Source organism: Heterocephalus glaber, unplaced genomic scaffold (genome assembly GCF_053883595.1).
Source record: "Heterocephalus glaber isolate CG9 unplaced genomic scaffold, H.glaber_assembly_v1.0 deba00001497, whole genome shotgun sequence".
In the NCBI taxonomy this organism is placed as follows: domain Eukaryota; kingdom Metazoa; phylum Chordata; class Mammalia; order Rodentia; family Bathyergidae; genus Heterocephalus; species Heterocephalus glaber.
The window spans coordinates 46,857,341-46,879,284 of NW_028258320.1; the positions used below are offsets into that span (position 1 = coordinate 46,857,341).

The 21,944-nt window shown below is 46.8% G+C and overlaps 1 protein-coding gene and 1 pseudogene across 2 annotated transcripts in view; one reads left to right on the forward strand and one right to left on the reverse strand.

The window, feature by feature from the left end:
• Slit1 (slit guidance ligand 1) overlaps nucleotides 1-17,827 on the reverse strand; it is a 171,989-nt gene extending 154,162 nt beyond the window's left edge. For both annotated transcript variants that reach the window (XM_004838581.4, XM_021253140.2), the window contains exon 1: nucleotides 17,217-17,827. In XM_004838581.4, coding sequence (XP_004838638.1) covers nucleotides 17,217-17,413 — 197 coding nt within the window. In that variant the 5' untranslated portion in view covers nucleotides 17,414-17,827. The remainder of the gene's footprint in view (nucleotides 1-17,216) is intronic.
• Nucleotides 8,599-9,313, forward strand: LOC106008836 (S-phase kinase-associated protein 1 pseudogene; annotated as a pseudogene).
• Nucleotides 17,828-21,944: the final 4,117 nt, after the last annotated feature.

The following is a 21,944-nucleotide window of genomic DNA, read 5'->3' on the forward strand; positions in this document are numbered from 1 at the left end:
GGGACTCCTGGGAAGCCATCTTATTTCTTTGGTTGAGCAACAGCAGTAGCTATATTAGCTCTATCTACTAACCAAGCCAGCTCATGTGAGCCTCATACTAGTACCTGGCTCTAGGTTTCCTTATCATTCTTGATTTATAGATGAGGAACTGAGGCATAAAGGGTTTAAGAATTTAAGTTCAGAGGGCTGAGGTTAGAGCTCAGTGGTAGAGTGCTTGCCTATAATGCACAAGGTCCTGGTTTCAATCCCTAGCCCCCACAAAAATAATAAGAATAATTTTTTTTAAAAATTAATTTGAAAGTCACCCAGCTGGTAAGCAGGTTGAGGAAGAAGGACTTGAGCCCCAACGTGTCTAGTTTAAGGGCCCAGCTCTTTTTTGCTGTGGTGGTGGTGGTAAAATATATCTAACATAATATTTACCAAATTAACTGTTTTTAAGTTTACAATATGTTGAATATAGTCACATTGTTGCACAACAAACCTCCACAACTTCTTCATCTTGCAAACTGAAACTCTGTACTGTAGTATAGACTCTCCAGCGCACGCGCACGTGCACACACACACACACACGCACTCACGCACGCAGGCACCCCTGCCCCCAGGCCCTGGCAAACACACTTCTAGGTCTCAATGAGTTGGGTACTTCATATGAATCATGTCCTATTTGTCTGTGTGCAATTGGCTTATTTTGCTTACCATAATGTCCCCCAAGACCATCCATGTTGTAGTATGTGTCAGAATTTCCCTCTTTTTTGTATATATACAATATTCCATTGTATATATACATAAACATTTTGTTTATCCATTCACCTACTACTGGGTTGCTTTTACCTATCAGGTATTGTGAATAATGCTAAGCACGAATGTACCAATATCTTTTTTTTTTTTTTTTTGGTACCGGGGATCGAACTCAGGTCCTTGCGCTTGCAAGGCAGGCGGCGGAACCACTGAGCCAAATCCCCGGTCCCTGTACCAATATCTTTTTGACATCCTGCTTTCAATTCTTTTGAGTAAATGCCCAGACGTAGAACTGCTGGATCATATACTAATTCTACTTTTAATTTTTTGAGGAATCACCATACTATTTTTCCTAAGAGCTGTATGCTTTTACATTCCCACCACTGGGCAAAAAGTTCAAATTTCTCCACAGTCTCACCAACATGTTATTTTCTGTTTGGGGGATGTTTTTTATTTCCAGTGCTGGCAACTGAATCCAGGGCCTTGTGCATGTTAGGCAAGTGCTCTATTACTGACCTACAGCCCAGTCCCCAGTCCTTTTGCTCCCGCTTTCCTCCCTGTTCTTTTCTAGTATCAGAAATTAAACACAGGGCCTTCACACAGAGCTACATTCCAGCCTCCTCCTTTTTTTTTTTTTTCCTTTGGTACCAGGGATCGAACTCAGGTCCTTGCGCTTTCGAGACAGGCAGCATAACCACTGAGCTAAATCCCCTGCCCTAGCCTCCTCCTTTTTTTTGAGACAGGGTCTCCCTAAGCTGTGAAGTTTCCCAGGCTTGGCTCAAACTTGAGATCCTCCTGCCTCAACCAAGTGCTGAGATGACAAATGTACACCACCTCACCTGGCTTAGCAGCAGCCGTCCTAGTAGCTATGATGTGATCAGGACCCAGTTTTTAATCCCCATTCCATGGCATGTCTGTCCCGTCCAATCCTTTCACTACTGAGGCCACGCCTTGCTCTTGTCAACCCGTTTTCTAGGTTTGGGTCTTGCCCTAAAACCATCACCCTGAAGACACCCACCCCCACCTCCAGGCCTCTGCGCACCTCTCTCTACCCTAGGCCCTGAGAGGCCACCAGCCACTGACTCCCTGACATCGACCTCCACCTACAACTCCACTTCCCTGCTACCCCCAACTCTGCTCACCATCATCCACCTCTAGACCAGACACCTCCCTGTGCCAGCCTAAAACTTGGGTCCACCCCAAATATAGGCAAACAGGAATCAGTCATGGCCACTTTGCCTTTGTTGTCCTGATGCTACTGATACTACTGATGATACTGACAGGGGTTTTGTAGGTGCTGAATGAATGTCTAGCTAACAAGTGAATGAATGAAAGAAGCCAGACCTTCTTAGGATGTGTAGAGCAGCAAATTTTAAAACCAAAAATGTGTTTACATTTTAGAGCCTCAAAACTCAGGGACTCTCAGCTAACCACTTAGCAACCAGCTGTTTGGCCCTGAGCATATGGCTTTACATGTCTGAACCTTTCCTCACCTGCAAAGCAAGGTTAAGTAATATCTTTCTTCCAGAACTGCTGAGAAGGAAAAGAAAGACACAGGTAAAGCATCTCACTCAAGACTGTCATGAGGAAGGACCTCTGAACAGGGACTACAGATGCCATCAAAATGCCCTCCCACCTGTCCACCTCTCTGACCTGTCGTGGCCCTCCTCCACTCCCACCCCCAAGAGGCCTGCTCGCTCCTTCACACAGTTTAGACCCAGCCCCTCCACTGGCCCCAGCCCACCCACTCCATGCAAGCAACTCTTTCTGAGTGGCTCCCCCTCAGTGCTTGGCCTCTCCTCTGCTTTCCCCACCACCTACTCCCACCATCTGCCTCCAGTCCTCCACTGCTCCCAGGAAAGAATTTGGCCCAGCTTTGCAGTGACCCAACCTCCTGTTCCAGCAGCTTGCCTTGGCCCTCTTCCTCACACAGACTGATGGCTGCCTGCACTGTTCACCCTCCTCCCTAGATCCAGACTCCTTCTCTGGCTTTTGCACTTGAAGTTGTTCAGCATTTGGTCAGACTTTTTTTGGCTCCCTGTGCAGTGAGCAGGCAGGAGCTCCTCCCTCTCTGCCACTTCCTCCTTGGCTCCCTCCCTATCAGTGTGGGCAGAAGCTTGCCCTCCTGTAGTCTTGAAGGATGTGCTTTCTTCACCAGGAAACCCGAGCACCAAGTACACGTTCTGAGGACTCCTAAATCCAGAATCCAAATTCCCTAAATCATCTTTGCCAAAGAGCTACCAAATCAGTCTTTCTGAAATGGATCTGGGAGTCTGTATTTTATCCCAGCTTGCCTGATGGCATGCCTGACCCCAGAGCTCAGCTCAGCTGTACTCCTGTCACAACACTGCCCTCCCAGGCTCAGACCTCAAGGCCCGAGTGTCATTCCCAACTGCCCTCTGCAGCACTCAGTCCCACAGCCCCTGCAGAAGCCCCAACTCTGTGCTGCCTGTAGTAGAGTCCTACTGCTACTATAACAAATCACCACATACTTAGTAGCTGAAAACAATACAAATTCATTGTCTTTCCCTTCTGGGGGTTAGAAATCTTTACTCAGTTTTTCTGGGTTAAAGGCAAGGCATTGGCAGGCCTACATTCCTTCTATCACCTTGCTTCTTTCCTTGGCTCACAGCCTCTTCCTCACATCGTTCCAGCCTCTTGCATCTATCACCACATCTCCCACTCTTGGCTTTGACCCTCCCGGCCTCTTAGAAGAACCACTGATTGCACTGGACCCACATAGATAATCCAGGATCACTCCCCACCTCAAGATCCTTGACTTCATCACATTTGCAAAGACCTCTTTCCCATGCAAGGTGGTGCAGTCACAGGTTCCAGGTATTTGCTCCTGGACATCTTTGGGTGCCTTTATTCAGCCTACCACAATGATGCTCTTTTCTAAAGCAAAGATTAGAACCCATGAAATGTCTCATCAAAGGTTAAAAAACAGAACAACTCACTGAATACACAGTTTCAGAGCACTGACAATGTGCCAGGCAACAGGATTACAAAGGCATGAGCCACAGTCCCTGCCTTCAAGAAAGTCAAAACCTGAGGTATCCCTCAAACTACCTTATCAAAAGGAGTAAGAGTCTCTTCCTTACAGAAGAATTCCAATTAGAGCTGGGGATTTAGCTCAGTGGTTTTGCTCCCTTCTGTGCAAGCACAATGATCCAAGTTCAATCCCCAGTACCAAAAAAAAAAAGGAATTCCAATTAATAAATGTAAAAGGAATGAGGGAAATAGAAAATCACCATCACCCGAAGGAAGCTCCCCCACCGCCATCCCAAGCTCCTAGGGCAAAGAAGCTCAGTCGGCCCCAGCACCCAGAAGGAAGCTCCCCTGCCACCATCCCAAGCTCCTAGGGCAGAGAAGGTGAGCCATGCAGGTGCAGCAAGCACCCCGCCCCGTGGAAATGAGAGGACATGTAAACAAGCCTCAAAAACAGACTTCTAGATCACCTACAGCAACCCCAAAGGGAAATGAGATGGAACAATCTGATACTCAACCACTTGGACTCTCTGAACTGGCAACAAAAGAGGATCTGGGAAAAATGAAATCAGAAATAATTACTCAGATAACAGCAAAGATTATGCTCATGGTGCAAGACATGATTAATAAATCTAGAGAGGACACAGGTAAAAAAATAGAGGAGCTGAGGAACATTATGGAATCCCAACATAGGAAGCAAATGGAATCCATAAAACAGATACAAACAGATTTCCAAGAGATTAAAAATTCCATCGAAAGTCTGCGCAGCAGAATGAACCAATGTGAGGATACAATTTCACATACAGAAGATAAGATTGCAATTAGTGAGGAGGAAAAGAAAAATTGCTTTAAAATTGTAAGGGAACATGAGAAATCAATCCAGCAGCTGCTAGACGATGCAAAGAAGAATAACATAAGACTGATTGGAGTCAATGAAGAAAGAGGAGCGAGTACAGATGACATAAAAAAACTGTTCACAGAAGTGATGACAGAAAACTTCCCAAGGAGGGGAAAAGAACTTAACATACAGATAAGTGAGGCATATAGGACTCCAACTAGGCTTGATCAAAAAAAATCTACACATAGGCATATAATAGTTAGGATTCCAGAAATCCAACAGAAGAACAAAATTCTACAAGCAGTGAGAGAAAAGAAACAAATCCATACAAAGGAAAGCTCATCAGAATCACAGCAGACTTCTCAATGCAAACCCCCAAGGCAAGAAGAGCTTGGAGTGATGTATTTCAAGCCCTAAAGGAAAACAGCCTCCAACCCAGATTGATGGACCCTGCAAAACTATCTTTCAAAATGGATGGAGAAATAAGATACTTTCATGATAAAGAGCACCTCAGGAACTTCATGAATATCAAACTGGCACTCAAAAAAATTTTAGACAATGCCCTAGGAAAAGACAATGCCCTAGGAAAAGACAATGAGGATCACAACCCCAGGAAACCCAGCAGAATGAATCCATTGGGCATGACAAATTAAACACAAAGGGGGAGAATCCAACAAAAAGAAAAAGTCATGACAAGGCTTTTAAAACTTTTAACTTCATCTCCCTAATGAGTGTATAATTCAATCTTGTTATTGTACTGATTAGTATTTTTCTGATTCTAGAGTTGCACACCTTTCCTGGTGCTGTACTGGCTATTTATCATCTTCTTATGTCTATTTTTTAATTGGGTTGTCTATTAATGAGCTCTAAGAATTCTTTATATATTCTGGTCATAGGTTATATGCATTGTAAATATGGTCTGTTTAAGGACTACTTTTCATTTTAATGATGTCATTTAAAGTTCTAAATTTTGATGGAATCTCATTTATCAATTTTTTTCTTTTATACATCATGTCTTTTGTATCCTAGGTAGTTCTTGCCTACCCTGAATTCATAAACATTTTCCCTTATAATTTCTTCTTAAAGTTTTATACTGTTAGGCTTTCATATTTAGGTTCATAGATCCCTTCAAGTTATTTTCATGTATGGAAATAAAGGATTGAGGTTAATTTTTTATATACAGATACCAGGTGTTCTAGTGCTGTTTGCTGAAAACACTATCTCTTCCTCAGCTCTTGAATTGAGCTCACAGTCTATAAAATGCTAATGTTAAATAATCTTTCAGAACTCATTGGACCATATGTGTGTGGTTCTATTTCTAGATTCTTTGTTTTATTCAAATGATCTATATGTCTTTCCTTACACCAACACTGCCTTGATTACTGTAGCTTTACAAGAAGTCTTAAAATTAGCTACTAAACGTCTTCCAACACTGTTTTTGTTTTTTTTTAACTTTTCTAGGTCCTTTGTACTCCTACATAACTTTTAAATTTCAATATCCAATTCTTCATTTATATCAAGTATACACAGACCTGAATTTTTATATACACCTTGTGTTTTCTAATCCTGCTAAATTCAAATACAAGTTCTAGGGGCTCCTAGACATTTCTTAGTATTTTCTCTGTAGATGATCATTTCATCTACATATAAAGATTTTGCTTCTACCTTGCCAATCCTATCCTAATTGTGTCATTTCATTGCCAGACTATTTTGGTGGGGACTAGGTTTCAAAGTTTAATGGACAGATAAAGAGTAAGCATATCTGCCCTTGTTCCACACCTTAAGGAGAAAGCATTGTGTCTTCTCCATTCATATAAGGCATTCTCGCTGGAAGTATGGAGTACATGTCTTTAATCTGTTGAGAATGTTCTGTTCTACTTCTAGTCTCCTGATAGCTTTTACCATAAACAGCTGTAGAATTTAGTCCAATATTTTTTCTCCAACTACTGACAGGATCATATGGGTTTTTCCTTTCCTCTGTTAAAATGATGATTTCTGGGGTTAGATCTTTCAATGCTGAACCAACACTGCCATCCTTATAATAAAATCACTTTCTACATACTGCCAGATCTGACTTCTAATAGTTTGTTTTGTTAAACAAATTTCTATCTATGTTCATACTTTTTCTTCTATTATCTTTATCCAGTTTTAGGATTAGCACAATGTTGAGTTCCCAAAATGAGGGGAGAAGTGTTCCTTCTTTTTTCTGCTTTAATTGTTTGATATAATTTATCAGTTAAAATGTATATGAGCCTGTTGTTGTCATATAGGTAGGTTTTCAAGCTAGGAATATACTTTCTTTAATAGGTGCTATTCAAATTTTATATTTCCTCCAGAGTTAGTTTCATTAATTTATCTTCCAAGGTACTTCTTAGAAGTTGTCAAATTTATTTCAAAAAAGATTTTTGTAATATGCTTTCTATATTCTTTTAAATTCTGTAAAATCTGTGGTAATGTCTCCTAGATCTTGATATTGTAATTTAAAAAATGTATAATTGATATTGTGTAACAGGAAGAAAAGGTCTAAAGAAGCAGGGAAAGTGGGAGGGGTAGGGGAAAGGAAAAAAGGGAAAAGAAAAAATATGAGAAAAGGAAAAAAATGGAAACAAAGTCTTTGCAAATAGGGAAGGGTGGAGGGGGTGAAGGGAGGGCAAGGGAAGGGGAAAAAAATAAGAACCAAGATACTCATGTAAAGGTACAAGATCCCAATGATGAATGTAACTGTATTTTATACCAAAAATGTACCAATAAACTTAATGGGAGAAAAAAAAAGAAAATCACCACCACATAATAACTTCACATAATAATTATGACAAGCAAGATTCATTGATAGTTGCTTAAATTACTAGATGAAAACAAAAGGTAAAACAGGATACCACATAGTCTCAAAGTATCTCCCCCAAGCTAGGTGTAGTGTCATATGTCTGTAATCCCCCCTGGCTCAGGAGGTTGAGGTAGGACAATCCCCAATTCTAAGCCAGGCTGAGCCACTTAGTAGGACATCATCTTGAAATAAAATATAGGGTTAGGAATATAGCTCAGTGGTAGAGAACCCATAGGTTCAATCACCAGTTATTATATAATACATATATATTCCTCCCACAAATATTTATTACTTGCAAATGGGAAGAGAGTGATTTCATAATGGAGAAACCTGGCAGACATGCTGTTCTAACAAGAAGATGAATGTTAACATCACCAGCAACAAAATATATTATCTGCCCCTAAAAGGACGCACCAAAAAGGGCACATCACGTCTGTGACATTCTTACCAAAAATACATATCCTCAATGGAATCATGAAAAGTACGAGACTAATGCAAACCAAAGAGCATTCCACAAAATAACTGACAAGTAACCTTTCAGCAGTGTCAAGGTCATGCAAAGCCAAGAAAGACTATGAAATGGTCACAGACTGACGGAGACTAAGGAGAGAAGACCAAAGACAATATGGAATCCTGGATTGGATCCTGGATGGAAAAAAAGACATTTGTGGAAAACAAAAATGACTAGAGGCCGAACAAAGTCTATAGCTTAGTTAACCATCTTGTAGCCATGATAATTTCTTAGTTTCAGTGACTGTTCTGTGGTTATGAATGATATTAATGTTGGGGGAAGCTGATAGAGAGTACATGGAAACTGTCAGGGTGGTTTTTACAACTATTCTATATGTCTCAAATTATTTTGAAATAAACGTGTTCTTTACTATTTTTTAAAAGACTAATATAGCAATGACAGCAAAACTTCTGCCACAGAAAAGCTAAAAACCAGTCACCATAATCAACTGGTCTCTCCACTGCCAGCCTCCCCTAGCCCAGTTATTCTCCACACCAAAGTCAGGCAGCTGAATTTATTACAACACCATTTGCACTTGTCATTTAAGACCCCAGGGGCAAGTGCACAAAGGGTCTTGTCAAAAAGACACAGAAATGGGGGCCAGAGATCCAGCTCAGTGGCATAGTGCCTGTCTGGCAATCGCAAGGTCCTGAGTTCGATCCTTGGTATCAAAAAAAAAAAAAAAAGACACAGAATTGATGGCTTCTTCCACCATCTTTCTCCTGCATGTGGGGACGTCTTCCTGCTTCCATCTTCCTCAGGCCCAACGTTCTCTAGAGATCAAACACCATGCCTTCAATTACGTTGCAAAGTTCTGATGGAGAGATATTTGAAGCTGATGTTGAAATTGCCAAACAATCTGTGACAATCAAGACCATGCTGGAAGATGTGGGAATGGATGATGAAGGAGACAATGACTCAGTTCCTCTACCAAGTGTTAATGCAGCAATATTTAAAAAGGTCATTCAGTGGTGCACCCACCATAAGGGTGACCACCTCCTGAGAATGATGAGATCAGAGAAAAGTGAACAGATTACATCCCTGTTTGGGACCAAAAATTCTTGAAAGTTGACTAAGGAACCCTTTTTGAACTTAATCTGTAAGCAAATTACCCAGACGTCAAAGGTTTGCTTGATGTTACATGCAGGACTGTTGCCAATATGATCAAGGGGAAAACTCCTGAGGAGATTCGTAAGACTTTCAATATAAAAAATGACTTTACCAGAGAGGAGGAAGCCCAGGTATGCAAGGAGAACCAGAAGTGTGAAGAGAAGTGCAGTGTTGTGCCTGACATTAGAACACTATGAAGATTGTTCCAAATATTAGTTGCTGTTATAATTGTTGTATTAGACAAATGCAACAGCAAATCAATTACATTAGCATAATATTGTTCTCATTGCATGTGTAGTTTGAGTACAGATTCCAAATCAATGGCTGAATTTCTTCTATTTGAGTCAAAGTTGCTGTTTTTCTTTACTCTGAATAAAACTAAACTGTGGGTTCTCTGTAGAAAGTTGACATGTTGATCATTCCCTCTTCTTGTAAAGTGATGTGTGCCTAATTTATTGTCCAGTTAACTTTAGTGAGCTTTTAGAAGTTGTCACTGTAAATAAAACAACTTGCATTAAAAAAAGACACAGGGGGCCGGGGATTTAGCTCAGTAGTTCCACTGCCTGCCCCACAAGCACAAGGACCCGAGTTCGATACCCAGTACCAAAAAAAAAAAGACAGAGAATAGCTGGGCATGGTTTCTCACTCCTGTAATCCCAGCACTCTGGGAGGCTGAGGCAGGAGGATCACAAATTCCAGCCCAGATTGGGCAATTTAGAAACTTAGCCAGACCCTGTGTCTAAAAAGAAAGGGTGGGGTACAGGGATATAGCTCTGAAAATCAAAATAAATAAGATGGTAACAAAGCATAACTCAGTGAATAAAGTAATAATCCACATGATTATAAACAAACAGATGGAGGAGAAAAGTCCTCTCCCAGAGTAGAATGCCGACTAACAGAAGAAATGATGGAATTAGGAATTCAGTGGGTGCTAAAATCAGTGGGTTGAAGTTTGATAAAGAACAGGATATGCACATGGCCTTAAAATATGTCTCCATAAACTACTTGTTAGTAACATATGAAAAACAGTTATTTTCAGCAAAGAAGCCTGGCAGAAATCAAAAGTAAAATCTCCACCATTGGGACAAACTGACATCATGTGTCTTCTGACTTGACACAGAGAAAGGGGCAATGCCACTTAATTGGCATTCCTTGGAAAATGCGTAACCGGTGTGCAACCATCAGGACAGACCAGATGTAGCCACACTGAGGAACATCCTACAGCATAGGTGACCTGTATTCCTCAACATCGTGGTCAGGAAAGACAGAGGAGTTCCAAATTAAATGGGACCAAACAGTCATGACCACTAAATGCTATGTGTGATCCTGGCAGGATTCCGGACCTGAAAAAAAAAATCACCACCAAAGATAATATTGAGGGCCAGGGATATAGCTCAGTGGCACTCTGAGATTACAGGTGTGTGCCACCATGCTTGGCTCCCCCATTTTTAGAAAAAAGTTCAAGCATGTAAAGGAAAAAAACTAGATGGGTGTGGTGCCTCATGCCTGTAACCTCAGCACTCTGGGAGGCTGAGGCAGGAGGATCCCAGGTTTGAGCCCAGCCTGGGCAACTCAGCAACTTAGTGAAATCCTGTCTCAAAATTAAAAATTTTTAAAAAGGGCTGGGGATGTAGCTTAGTGAGAAGGCTCTGGGCTCCATCCCCTGTACTATTACTACTACTACTACTAATAATAATAATGGTCATGATGGGGCCGGGGATTTAGCTTAGTGGTTTCTCCTGCTGCTCAAGCGCAAGGACCAGAGTACGATCTCCAGTACCAAAATAATAATAATAATAATAATAATGGTCATGGGAAAAAAATTACAATGTCTCCAACCTATCCTTTTTTTTTTTTCTGGCACAGGTTATCGAATTCACAACCCTGTGTTTGCCAGGCAGGCACAGCTCCAATTTTTTTTTTTTTTTTGGTACCAGGGATCAAACTCAGGACCTTGCACTTGCAAGGCAGGCGGTGGAATCCAACCTATTCTTTAATGGTTCAAAAAAATGTTTTACATGTGTGAGTGTGTGTAATACATGATAAAGCAAATGGAGCAAAATATGAACAACCGAATTAGAATAAAAGATATACAGGAGTTCCTTATAAGAGTTCACTTATATTTTTTGCAACTTTAAAACTATGACAAAATAAAAAGTTACAATGAGCACAAGAGATCTTCAGAGATTTGGGGGGGATGATGAAAATAGTCTAAAATTGGGTTGTGATGAGGTTTGCACAACTCCGTTAATTTTTTGAAAAATCATTGATTTGTTAACAAAAGTAATAAGCAGGTTTACTCACATGCACAGAACTGATTTCAGACACCCACTCAGTGCTTGAATCCCCTCTCCCAGAACCCGCCCACAGGGATCATCACTCCTCGGGTAGGTCTGCCCCTCGCCCACTTTGCAGGCACGAAGCTCACATCTTCTGTGTGCTCATAATTCCCTTACCCTCATCTCACCTCTGCTTACAAACCTGCCGGGTTCAAACCCCACCCACCCCATCACTGTAGCAACCTCACCCTTCCCTCAGTCTCTCACGCTATTTAGTCACCCTCATCCACCTCACTCCTGTGCTCATGGAAAATAGTACTCTAAGCACTTTATATGGATTATCTCATGTGAACAAAGTACCTACTGTCTCTGGTCCCATTTTACAGATGAAGAAATCAAGTCACTAATGTTTGACCCAGATCACCCAAGTGGGAGCTGACAGAACCAGGATTCAAACTGAGCCATTCTGGCACCAGAGCCTGCACTGGTGGCCACTGTGCCCCACGTCCTTGCAGATGTCCTTGCATATTTGTTCTTTCTCTCCCTCCAGGCTGCAAGCTCCCTGAGAAGCAGGTCCATAAGCAGACCTCTCTTAATGCTATGCACACGGCAGGTGCCCAACAGCTGTTTGTCCGCCACAGGCTGGGTTCCAGAAGGGAGAGGAGGGGGTCGTGAGCTCCGTCAAAAAGAGAAGCCAATTCTCCACCCTCAAGCTCAGCCCAGCGCCCTGGCTGCTGCCCAAGGCTCGGCCGTCATCTGCTCTGGGTAATAAGTATTTGTATGGCGATAATTACAGCATTTGGGAAGAAAATCCCATTAAGCAAGAGCCCTGCCGAGCTGCTAATGCCGGCACAGAACTGGAGGCGGCAACTCCGTCAAAGGGCCGGCTGCTCCCAATAATGCAGGAGCTGCCTGTCCCCACCGCCCCTCAGCCACTCCCAAAAGAGCACTGCCGCCCCTGCTGGCAACTTCGGGCAGCCTGGGCCACCAACAGCCAGCCCACGGCCAGAGAAGGGGCACCAAAGAAGGTAGCCCATTCCCACGTGCTGCCCGTGGCTACAGGGTTCGGGGGGGGGGGGGGGCTGCCTGGTGAGGGAAGGGAAAGACCACAGTGAGACCCAACATTGAGGGGTACCCAAGTTCTCTTCACATGCCTGCCATTCCCTGTCACCTTAATAACAACAATAACCACCGTTTATTGGGCACTTGCTGTCTGCAGCCCAGTGCACAAAGCTTCTTGGCGTATTATCGTATCAACCTTCAGGCCCATCCTATGAAGCAGGCCCTCTCATCTCCCCCACTTTATGGGCGAGGAAGTAGGAGATCTGGGAAACACTCTTTCTTTCAAAGCACTTAGCCCAGTTTGCAATTATGTGTTTATTCTTATATTGTGTCATTCATCTCTAGCTCCCCTGCAGGACTGAAACTCGGGAAAAGAAGAACATTTTCACCAAGCACTCTGAACAAGTCAGATTCAATAGACAGGACTCTCTGTAGAATGAGTGAATCAAATGCTGTAACTTGCCCAGCATGACCCAGCTGCTGAGGCAGTGTGAGGCTAAAAACCAAGGCAGTTCCACTCCAGAGCTGTACCATCACTACCTCCACACTGCTGTTCCCACTCCTGACTCCAATCCTAGGAGGTGAGGACAAAGGTGCCCAGGTGTGGCAAGTACCCACCCTGAGCAGGCAGAGTCCAGGAAAGTAGCCTGCAGCATGGCCGACATTCAAAGCCCTAACTCTAAGATCCCTTCTCCCCAACCCAAACCTCAAGGTTTTAGCTTGGGCTTCTCAAATAGCAGTGATGTTGTCACCCGTTTGAATAAAAAAGCATGAGTGAATCTTTGCAAAGGAAAAAGGTAATAAACTTGGGGAGGGTAGGACATCAGCCACATGCCAAACATGATGCCACACCCTCTCTACAAGCAATTCCTTCTTCACTTACTCCTCACCATCAACCTGCAGAGCTGTCATTGTCCCCTTTTACCTGAAGAATGGGGTCTCACAGCAGGTGGAAGGACAGCACTAGGGCCCAACCCCAGTCATGCAGAGCTCATCAATAAGCCCAGCACACTGGCTACCATATCAAAGCCTACAAGAGCAGGAGACCTACCAGGAGGCCACTTCCCAGTGCAGCACAGGTTTCTGCTGCAGACACCCAGAGAGTCCAGGCCAGCCAGGCTATGGTGATAGATGTGGCTTTAGTGGCCACTGATCTCACTCACTACAGCCACCAATCATTATTTGGAATTACAAACAGGCTCCTCAGATCATCAGTCCTGGGATAGCATGGGCAGTCGACCTTGTGTGTGAGCACCCAGTCCTGGTGAATGGGACCTCCAGCATCAGTCAGCTGAGCCAAGGTGAGGAACAGCCTTTGCAGCATGCACCAAGCTAGGACAAAGTTAACAAACTGATCAGCAAAGAGGCAAGGGGACATAAAGAGGACAGCAAGAGAGTAGGACCCCTGTGAGCAAATGAAACCCAGCAGGCCTACCTTCCCAGGGGTCCTATCCCATCTCTCTCCTTCCTTGGACAATCTGCCAGGGGGCCAGGCAAATGCCTCTCCCCTCTCTGCAGCTACAGGGGGGATCTGTGGCAAACCTAAAATACAAGGGCCCAGGGAGGAGGGAGGAAGCAGAGGAAAGACATTGTAGTGCAAAAGATTTTTTAAATTATGAATAAAAAACCAACAGAAAGTCATAGTTCTTTTTTTTTTTTTTGGTACTAGGGATCAAACTCGGGACCTTCCACTTGTAAGGCAGGCAGTGGAAGCACTGAGCTAAATCCCTGGCCCAAAGTCATAGTTCTTGAATGAGATGGAAAAAAAGTTAATAGTGGCCACGGCTGGGTCGCTCTCAGCCTAGGCCCTGCAAAGAGATGACACTTCCCAGACCTCATCCAGTACCTCCCCCCAACTCTTGCTCTGTATTTTAAATTGGCCCATTACAGTGAATTATTTAGCATTGCTTCCCACCCAGCCCAGTGACCCACAGTGCCTCTGGCTGAACCAGTTTCCTCAGCAGCTCTGGGACCCACATAACCTCTTCCTAGAAGTCCTCAAAGCAAACCAATAATAATTTCTTCCCATATGAGGGGACAGGTCTAGACCTATGGAATATATGATCATAAGTTGCTGGCTGCCCAGGCTGTCACAGGAGCGGCCTAAAGGACAAAAACAAATGCATAGCTGCAGTCTGTAAAAATTTGCAGCCTCAGATCAAATCTCTGTTTCCGGCTCAGATACCACACAACACCCACATTGATTAGAGAGCATTTGCCAGTTGTTCTGAGTCTGCCTGGGCCCTCACTTCTTTCAGGATGCTCTCACCCTCTTCCAGTGGCTTTTCCAAGGCCTGCTCGGTGAACAGGCAGGCTCACTCCTCTTCCCACATTGTCTTCCAACCTCAGAAGCTTGCCATACTTAGCAAAGATCATACCTTCTCCCACTCCCTCTACCAGGCTAACTGGCTCCTGGAGTCTGACCCAGAAGTCCCCAAAGGAAATGTCCAGATAATGAAGGGCTTTATTGACCCTTTCCAGCCCCAGCCCCTTCCCATCCATGGACACTTCATGATTCAGCCCCAGGGACAAGCTGGTCCATTTGCCCACTTCAGGCCAGGCCCACCCACAGCAGCAGGCTTTGTACCACACTGCTCCTTTTTCCTGCATTGCTTGCCCTCTCTGCTTGGCAAAATCCTACCCAACCATGATAAAAGGACTCATCCCCTGAGAATCCCCTTCAACGCAGAAAAGGGCTTCTCATGCCCAATATCTCACAGCCCATCACATTGCTGGGCCAGCCCTCTCTGAAGAGGTTATAGTTAGGGACACTTGGCCAGTCCTCCAGATCACATGGCCCTTGAAAAAAGGACAGGATCACTCCCTGTTGGATCCTCACACCCCAGGCAGCTCCTAGCTTGATAAACATTTTTTGGATTAAATTAATGAGACTTGTCTCCCTATCCTATCTTAATAAGATAGAGTCTATCATAATAGGCTCTCATTTATCAAGTAGAAGGACATAGACACTCCCATCTATTATTTTCCATCCTCATATGAACCAGAGACCAGATATATCCTCAGCCTCATTTTCCTGATGGGAAACAACTAAGGCTCTGAGGAGTTTATGAATTTGCCCAAGGTTACCCAGTGAATGATCGACAGAGCTGGGTGCTGTCAGTCCTGAGCCCCAATTCTTTCTTCTGTACTAGGAAACTTACTTCCATCCCACAGATTGCAAAAGATTAAAGGGTTCATGAAAGCCAAGACAGGCACTATCCTAAACACTAAGATCCCAAAGCAAAAGAAAGGGGCTGATGTGTCTCAGATCTATGCTGCTGCCAGGGTAACAGCTGCAGGAGAAATGCCCCAGTGGACAAGGCCAGGGGAATAGGGAATAGGCCCAGAGGGAACAGGCAGAGAAGGTGACCTGTTGACCTCAGAGGTCCTCTGGGCAGGTTTTTGGTGCTCAGTTCCTCTCCAGGTCCACACAGGACAATGCACAGGCTGCCCCAGGGAATCTTGGCTGGGTCCCACCTCTCCACCTCACCATTTCTTCCCAGCCTCACAACACACATGTATTCAGAGACACATACCACATCAATTCCCACCTAGATTGCACACAGATTGCAAATTCTCTGAAACCTCCACGGGAATGTTTCTAACTCAGCCAAGAAGAGTTCAGGGCAAGTATGTGCTTGCTAATTGCTGGCCATGGTTCAGGGTTTGATCCAGCTCTCCCCAGGGTCAGATGCCTGCCTCTGACCAGCTGGGAGCCATGAAAACATGCTCAAAAGTTATCAAAATATGTATGCCCTTCCTGAGAGCCACTGCAGTCACCCAGGCATGCAAGAAAGAGTAGGCAAGTTTCAAAGGATTCAGAGCAGCCTTCTCCAAAGTCCCGATCAAAATTCTCCTGGTGTGGTCACCTCTGTGAGCAGTACAAAGTCTCAGCCAGTGGCCAAAAATCTACACACAGCCCTCACATGTGGACTCTCATGGCCTCACACTACAGAGGTGTCCTGTAGATACTAGGAATTTACACAGACACACACATTCTGCAGAAGAATGGCAGAAAACAAATTATACAGGTCATTAAACACACACACCCTACAAAGCTCGTAGAGTCTAGAAAGGACAGTTTCTTCAAGAATTCAGAAGTAGGAGAGAACATAGGAAGAAAAGGGTGATTTTTATGACTTGTCCTGCTCAATGTCTTTAACCGTGTGTCTCTGCTCCAAGCTCCTGACCACTCAGCATAATTCATGAGGCTCCCAGTCCAGGATACAACTACCCCTCTCTGGGGGCCAAATGTAACAAGCTCCAAAGCCTAAGCCCCCGGGTTTCATTGTCTGCCTGGGTCTGGGGTGGCTGGACTTGGGGACGGGGGCAGGAAACACCTGCAGGGGACAATTATCAAGGCTCTACGACAAACAATGGACAAAAAGGAGGAAACCAGAAACTTCAACTCCAAGGCACCATGCTGCCCATCACCAGGCAGCAAGTCCTCAGAGCCCAAGCTGAGGCAACCACTCAGAACACAGCTCAAGCCCCATGTGTCCAGAAGCAGACATTGTGCCTGGCAAGCATGGGAAGCTTCCCTCCTGGGTGTCAGGACGCTGGCTGCCACGAATCTCCAGGCACCCTGGAGGAATAAAGTGCTGGCGCAGTGGGCAGGGCCTGCTACTGCAGGGTGCAGGGTGCAGGTGTGAGGATGGGCAGACAACCACACAAGGCCCCTTGAATTCAGGAGCCCACAGCGGCACTCCTGGCTCTGGAGAGATCCCAGCAGGTACTGACCCATCTGCTGGCCGTGGGATCCATGCCCCAACAACCGCCCCCCCCAGCCGCCGCCCCCAGTTGGGTGTTAGTGGGAGCGTGCCCTCGCGGCTCGGCACGGGCAGGGTAGGAGGCTGTACTCACAGGCGCTCAGTGCTCCTCGGGATGTTCTTAGGGACTGCCTGCAGCCCCGTGCCGTGGCAGTCCACCGTGGTGCCCGTGCAGGTGCAGAGGGCGGGGCACGCCATGGCTCCCAGGCGCCACGCGGCTGCCCACAGCAGCAGCCAGAGCTCCGGCCGAACCAGCCCTGCCGAGGACCCACGCCCGGGCGTCAGCGCCATGGTGCCCTCACCGCGTCCTGCTAGCGTGCTAGACGGCAGCAGCCGCTGGGCATCCCCGTCCGTGCCGCCTGCAGGTGCGTCCCCCTAGCAGGCGTGAGCGCTGCCCCTCGCCGGCCCGAAGGCACCTTGCAGCTCCTGGCGCCGGCGGCTGTGCGCGGACGCAGGGAGGGCAGGGCGTTCGGCTCCGCTCCTGCTTCTCTCAGACTGTGTCTCCCTCTCCCTTCCTCTAGCTCCCAACTGACTGCTGCGAGGAGGAAAATGGGCAGGCCCCGCGCGCGCACGCACCCCGCGCTCTCACACACACACACACACACACACACACACACACACACACACACTCACACCCGCACGCTCGCTCCCACCCGGCAGTCATCCATCAATTGAAAAGCACACATCAGGGCCAGACTCCTCCCCGCCTGCCCCGCTGAGCGGACCACCCCCCCCCCCCCCCCCGAACACTCCGCGGCGGCTGGGAGCCCAGCAGCATCAGTTTCAAAGGTGCAACCTCCCAGTCTCTGCCAGCAGCGCGTAGGGGGCTGAGGGAAGTGGAGCCAGCCAGGAGCGATCTGCCCAATGAGCTCTGCACACACACACACACACACACACACACACACACACACAGGCACAAACTGTGAGGATGAGTACACTTAGTCACAGGCACCCCAAAACCCATGGCCCAGCTGCTGGTCCAGAGGAGAAAGAGGATCTTTTTTATTTTTATTTTTCCTCCCAGCTTGGAGACCTCCCTTATGGCCACAGACATGCTATCGTCTTGGCTGAAGGGGCCCCTAACCCTACATGGCCTCTCAAAGTCACTGCTAGGAGCTTCCTTAGCCTAAGACCTTTAAGACAAAGCCTTGAAGGACAGAGAGAAAAAAAATCTCTGGGCCCAGGACAGTCTCCTCTCCTCCCTCAACACACATTCTCCCCAAGATGGCAGCACCCTGCTTCCCCAGGGACCCTGAAGCCAGCACAGTGTGGGTGAGAATGGCTTTGCGCTGGACAGTTTCTCCCCAGGCCACTTAACTGGCTTCACTGATGGGGAACAGGGTATCAGTGGGGCTTGGAAATCCAGCAGACATCTTATTCCACTCCCAACAATGCTCCTCCATGCCTGGCAGGTGGAAACAGATGAAAACCAACATTCAATCCTGTCGCCAAAAGGCAGCCAAGAGGGTAGAAAAGGGATAGGCAACTCGCTTGGAAGAGAAGCATAGGCACCCATATAGGACTCCAAGCCTTATTCTCCAGTAGGCAGAGAATTTCCTTACTAGGCAAGTGAAGACCTGGGTGTACAAAGGAAATCCAGATGAGGAGAAAATTGCCCACAACTCTAGAAAAGATGAAGGGCCTCCCCAAATTCAAGGACAGCTGTGGCTGGTGGTCCACAGCTCTAGAGGACCTAACCTGTCTGTCAGTCAGGGCCTGGCTGCCCACAGGCTGGCAGGAGGGAGCAGCAGAGCTGCTCTGGAAGTGCCTGCCATCAGGGAATCCAAAGAAGCTCCTAGAAGAAAAAGGTTCAAGAGATGCCGGCACCAGATGCAGGCTGTCATGGGCAATGGTGGTGAGAGACTGGTAGACTCCACAAGATTAGAGCCCTATCATCCACCTGGTACCCAAAGCTCAGGGTTTCTTTGCTTTTTTTTCCTACTGGATGAAAAGGGTACAGTATCTCTACTATCATAACATAATACTGTGGTCAGTATGTCATCGCTAACATGGCTGATTTTACTGGCTTTTGACAGTTCCTTTGAAAGTATGCACACAGCCTGTGTGTGACCTCCGTTGTGGGATGTGAGCTCCCAAGCATCAATTCACTGACTCAGGAGGGCCTTTGTCAGGTGTCCTTGCTTGGCCTGTTATGAGAGAACTTCCCAGAGGTTAGGCCAGCATCTGAAAGGGCACTTGCCTCTCCCCTCTTCCTGAAAACTCCAGCTCCTCTGACGGCCTTCTGTTTGGACAGAGCAAATCATTCCCAGGTGCCTGCTGCTTTGTTTATCCCTTTTTAGCTGGAGCTCTGTTTACACTTGGGCTCCCTCTCTATCACCCTGGCACAGAGTCTACCCCTACCTACCCCCTTTCTCTGGCTTCCTCACTTTGGAGCTTTCCTAGCACCTGGCACTTAGTAGGCCTGTCACAGGCGGCACTCAGACTTGAAGACGCCTGGTCTCCAGTCTTCTGCTCCAGCAGTGCCTCCCCAGGTCCATGACCTCAAAGGCTGCCCCCTAAGCCAAGGACCCATGTGGGGAAGGAAGAGAGTGTTGATTAACCAAGCAACATGCCCTGGGGTCCTCAGAGTAGCAGGGGTGTGAGGAGGGGTGGGCATGGGGGGGGGGTGCAAGAGCAGCTACGCTTATAGCTCCTGAGAGCCAGCCCCTATCCTAGAAACTTCCAGACTGGCCTGGACAGTGAATCCCAAGCAGGCCCTGAGCCAAGTTGTCACTGCCTGGCAAAGCCTGGCCCTTCCTTTGAAGGGAGGGAAGGAAGGAGGGCCCCCTCAGATCCAGGACAAAGGCTCCCCCACCAGCCCATCACGGGAGGCCCTGCCCCAACAGCCAGGCAGCTCCCCAACTTGGCTCCCATCCCTGGTTCCTCTACCCCAGAACCTGGCGGGCTCCCCAATTTGGGAGGCAGCCTGCCATGAATGAGCGCAGCTCATTAGTGTTCTCAGCACATTTACTCGTTAAACAACTGCCTGGCCAGCCACACGCCCCCACCCCCACCCCCACCCCTGCCTTTGCTTTTTCAGTTTCCTCTCCCATGTCCCTCCCTCTGTTGGGCTGACCCCCTCCCCACAGCCCAGGCCACCTGCTCCCTCGCACCGGTGGGGAGGAGCTGGCCTGACGAATTGCTTCTACCAGGCATGCTCCACCCAACCAGCTCTGCCCGTGGTCACCAGCAGGGCAACCCCCAAAGGGACACTTGAGGTCAGAACTCACCATCCCAGTGGTGTGAACCTCCACGGAGACCTTCAACTATGCGTGGTGGACAGTCGAGGGCCACCTCCTACCTGGGATTCCAACAGAAAGCACCCTCCTTCCTTCTGTACACGGACCTTCCCCCAGCTTCACCAGCTGTTTCTAGGGTGCCAGGATGAGAAGAAGCAGAAGGCATGGTAGTATGGATTTCCAAACTGCAAAAGGCAAATGAATGTCTGCCATCCAGGTGATGTCCATACCACTCATTGTGTATCCATGCACAGTTACACTGTACTGGGAATCTGTAATTCATCAGAGAATGAGAACAGACCTGGCTCTCAGTGAGCTGCAGCCCAGTGAGGAGATGGAAAAGAAAATAGGAAAACCTGTGAGCATGGTTAAGTGTTGTAGGAACAGATTAGAGGAATGTAGGCAGGGACCCAGGGCAAGGTCTGGATGGCTGATAATAGTAAAATCATCACTGACAGGTCTCCCACCACCTCAGCAGCTATTATGTATAGTGGCTGCCCTCTTCCTATCGTGCCTTGCCCCCTCCCCGTGTGACGTCATGCCAAGATGGTTGCTCCCACCAAAGAACAAACCCTTCTTCCCAGCATGTCCCTGGTCCCACCTAGGGAGTAACCTAATACTCGCTCACCTGCTACCACCTAGTGACATCACCGGCTCCTCCATTCCCTAGTCACTACGTCACTCAACCCCACCTCAGCCCCTACAAGCCCCACCCCAGTCTCTATAAAAGACTCTCCCTGCCCTGGCCATATTGCTTTTGTCTCTCCTTTGTTCAGAGACAGCCCGGCAGATCTGTTCCCTTAATAAAGGCTTGTTGTGGTCTGGTCTTGGTCTTCGGCACTTTTACCTGACAATCACATGCTCATCTATGGATGCTGATTGTAAAATTATCACATGCTATCATGTACTATGTGCTTGAAAAACTGTACCCTAGGGCCCAGGATTTAGCTCAGTGGTTTTCCTGCTTGCTGTGCAAGCGCAAGAACCCGAGTTCGATCCCCGGTACCAAAAAAAAAAAAACTGTGCCCTATCGTATCCTTTATGAAAGTGTTACTTACATTTACTGTATGCTGACCTTGTCCCCTTCCCAGAAACAAAGGCCTAGCCCACCACAAAACAATTTGCCCCTGTAAGTATGAACACATCTCATACTCACCCAGCATCCTGGTCAGGATACTCGCTATCTGGCAGCACCACTCTGCTGCTAAGATAGTTTCTTTTTTGCTTTCTCTGTATTTGCCACACTTAAATAACTTTTGCTTTGCACTATACCAGTCTTGATTCTCCCATTTCTCACTAAGAGCCCCACCTCTCCATTCTTCACTGGAGTAAGGCAAGGACCAGAAGAGAGGCAAAGAGAGGTGGAGGGTCACTCAGAGACTGCCGCCCCGCCCCCCCCCCCGACACAACAGTGTGATGACAAGGAACACAGCATTGCAGGGAACCTGGGGGATGACACAGAGCAGGCTGGAGGGCACCTCACAGGGGGAGGCCTCCAAGTGAGTCTAGAAGGATAACAGACATTGGAGCAGAGGGATGGGCTTGCCCAGCAGACAGGACTGCAGGAGGTAAGGCACACAGAC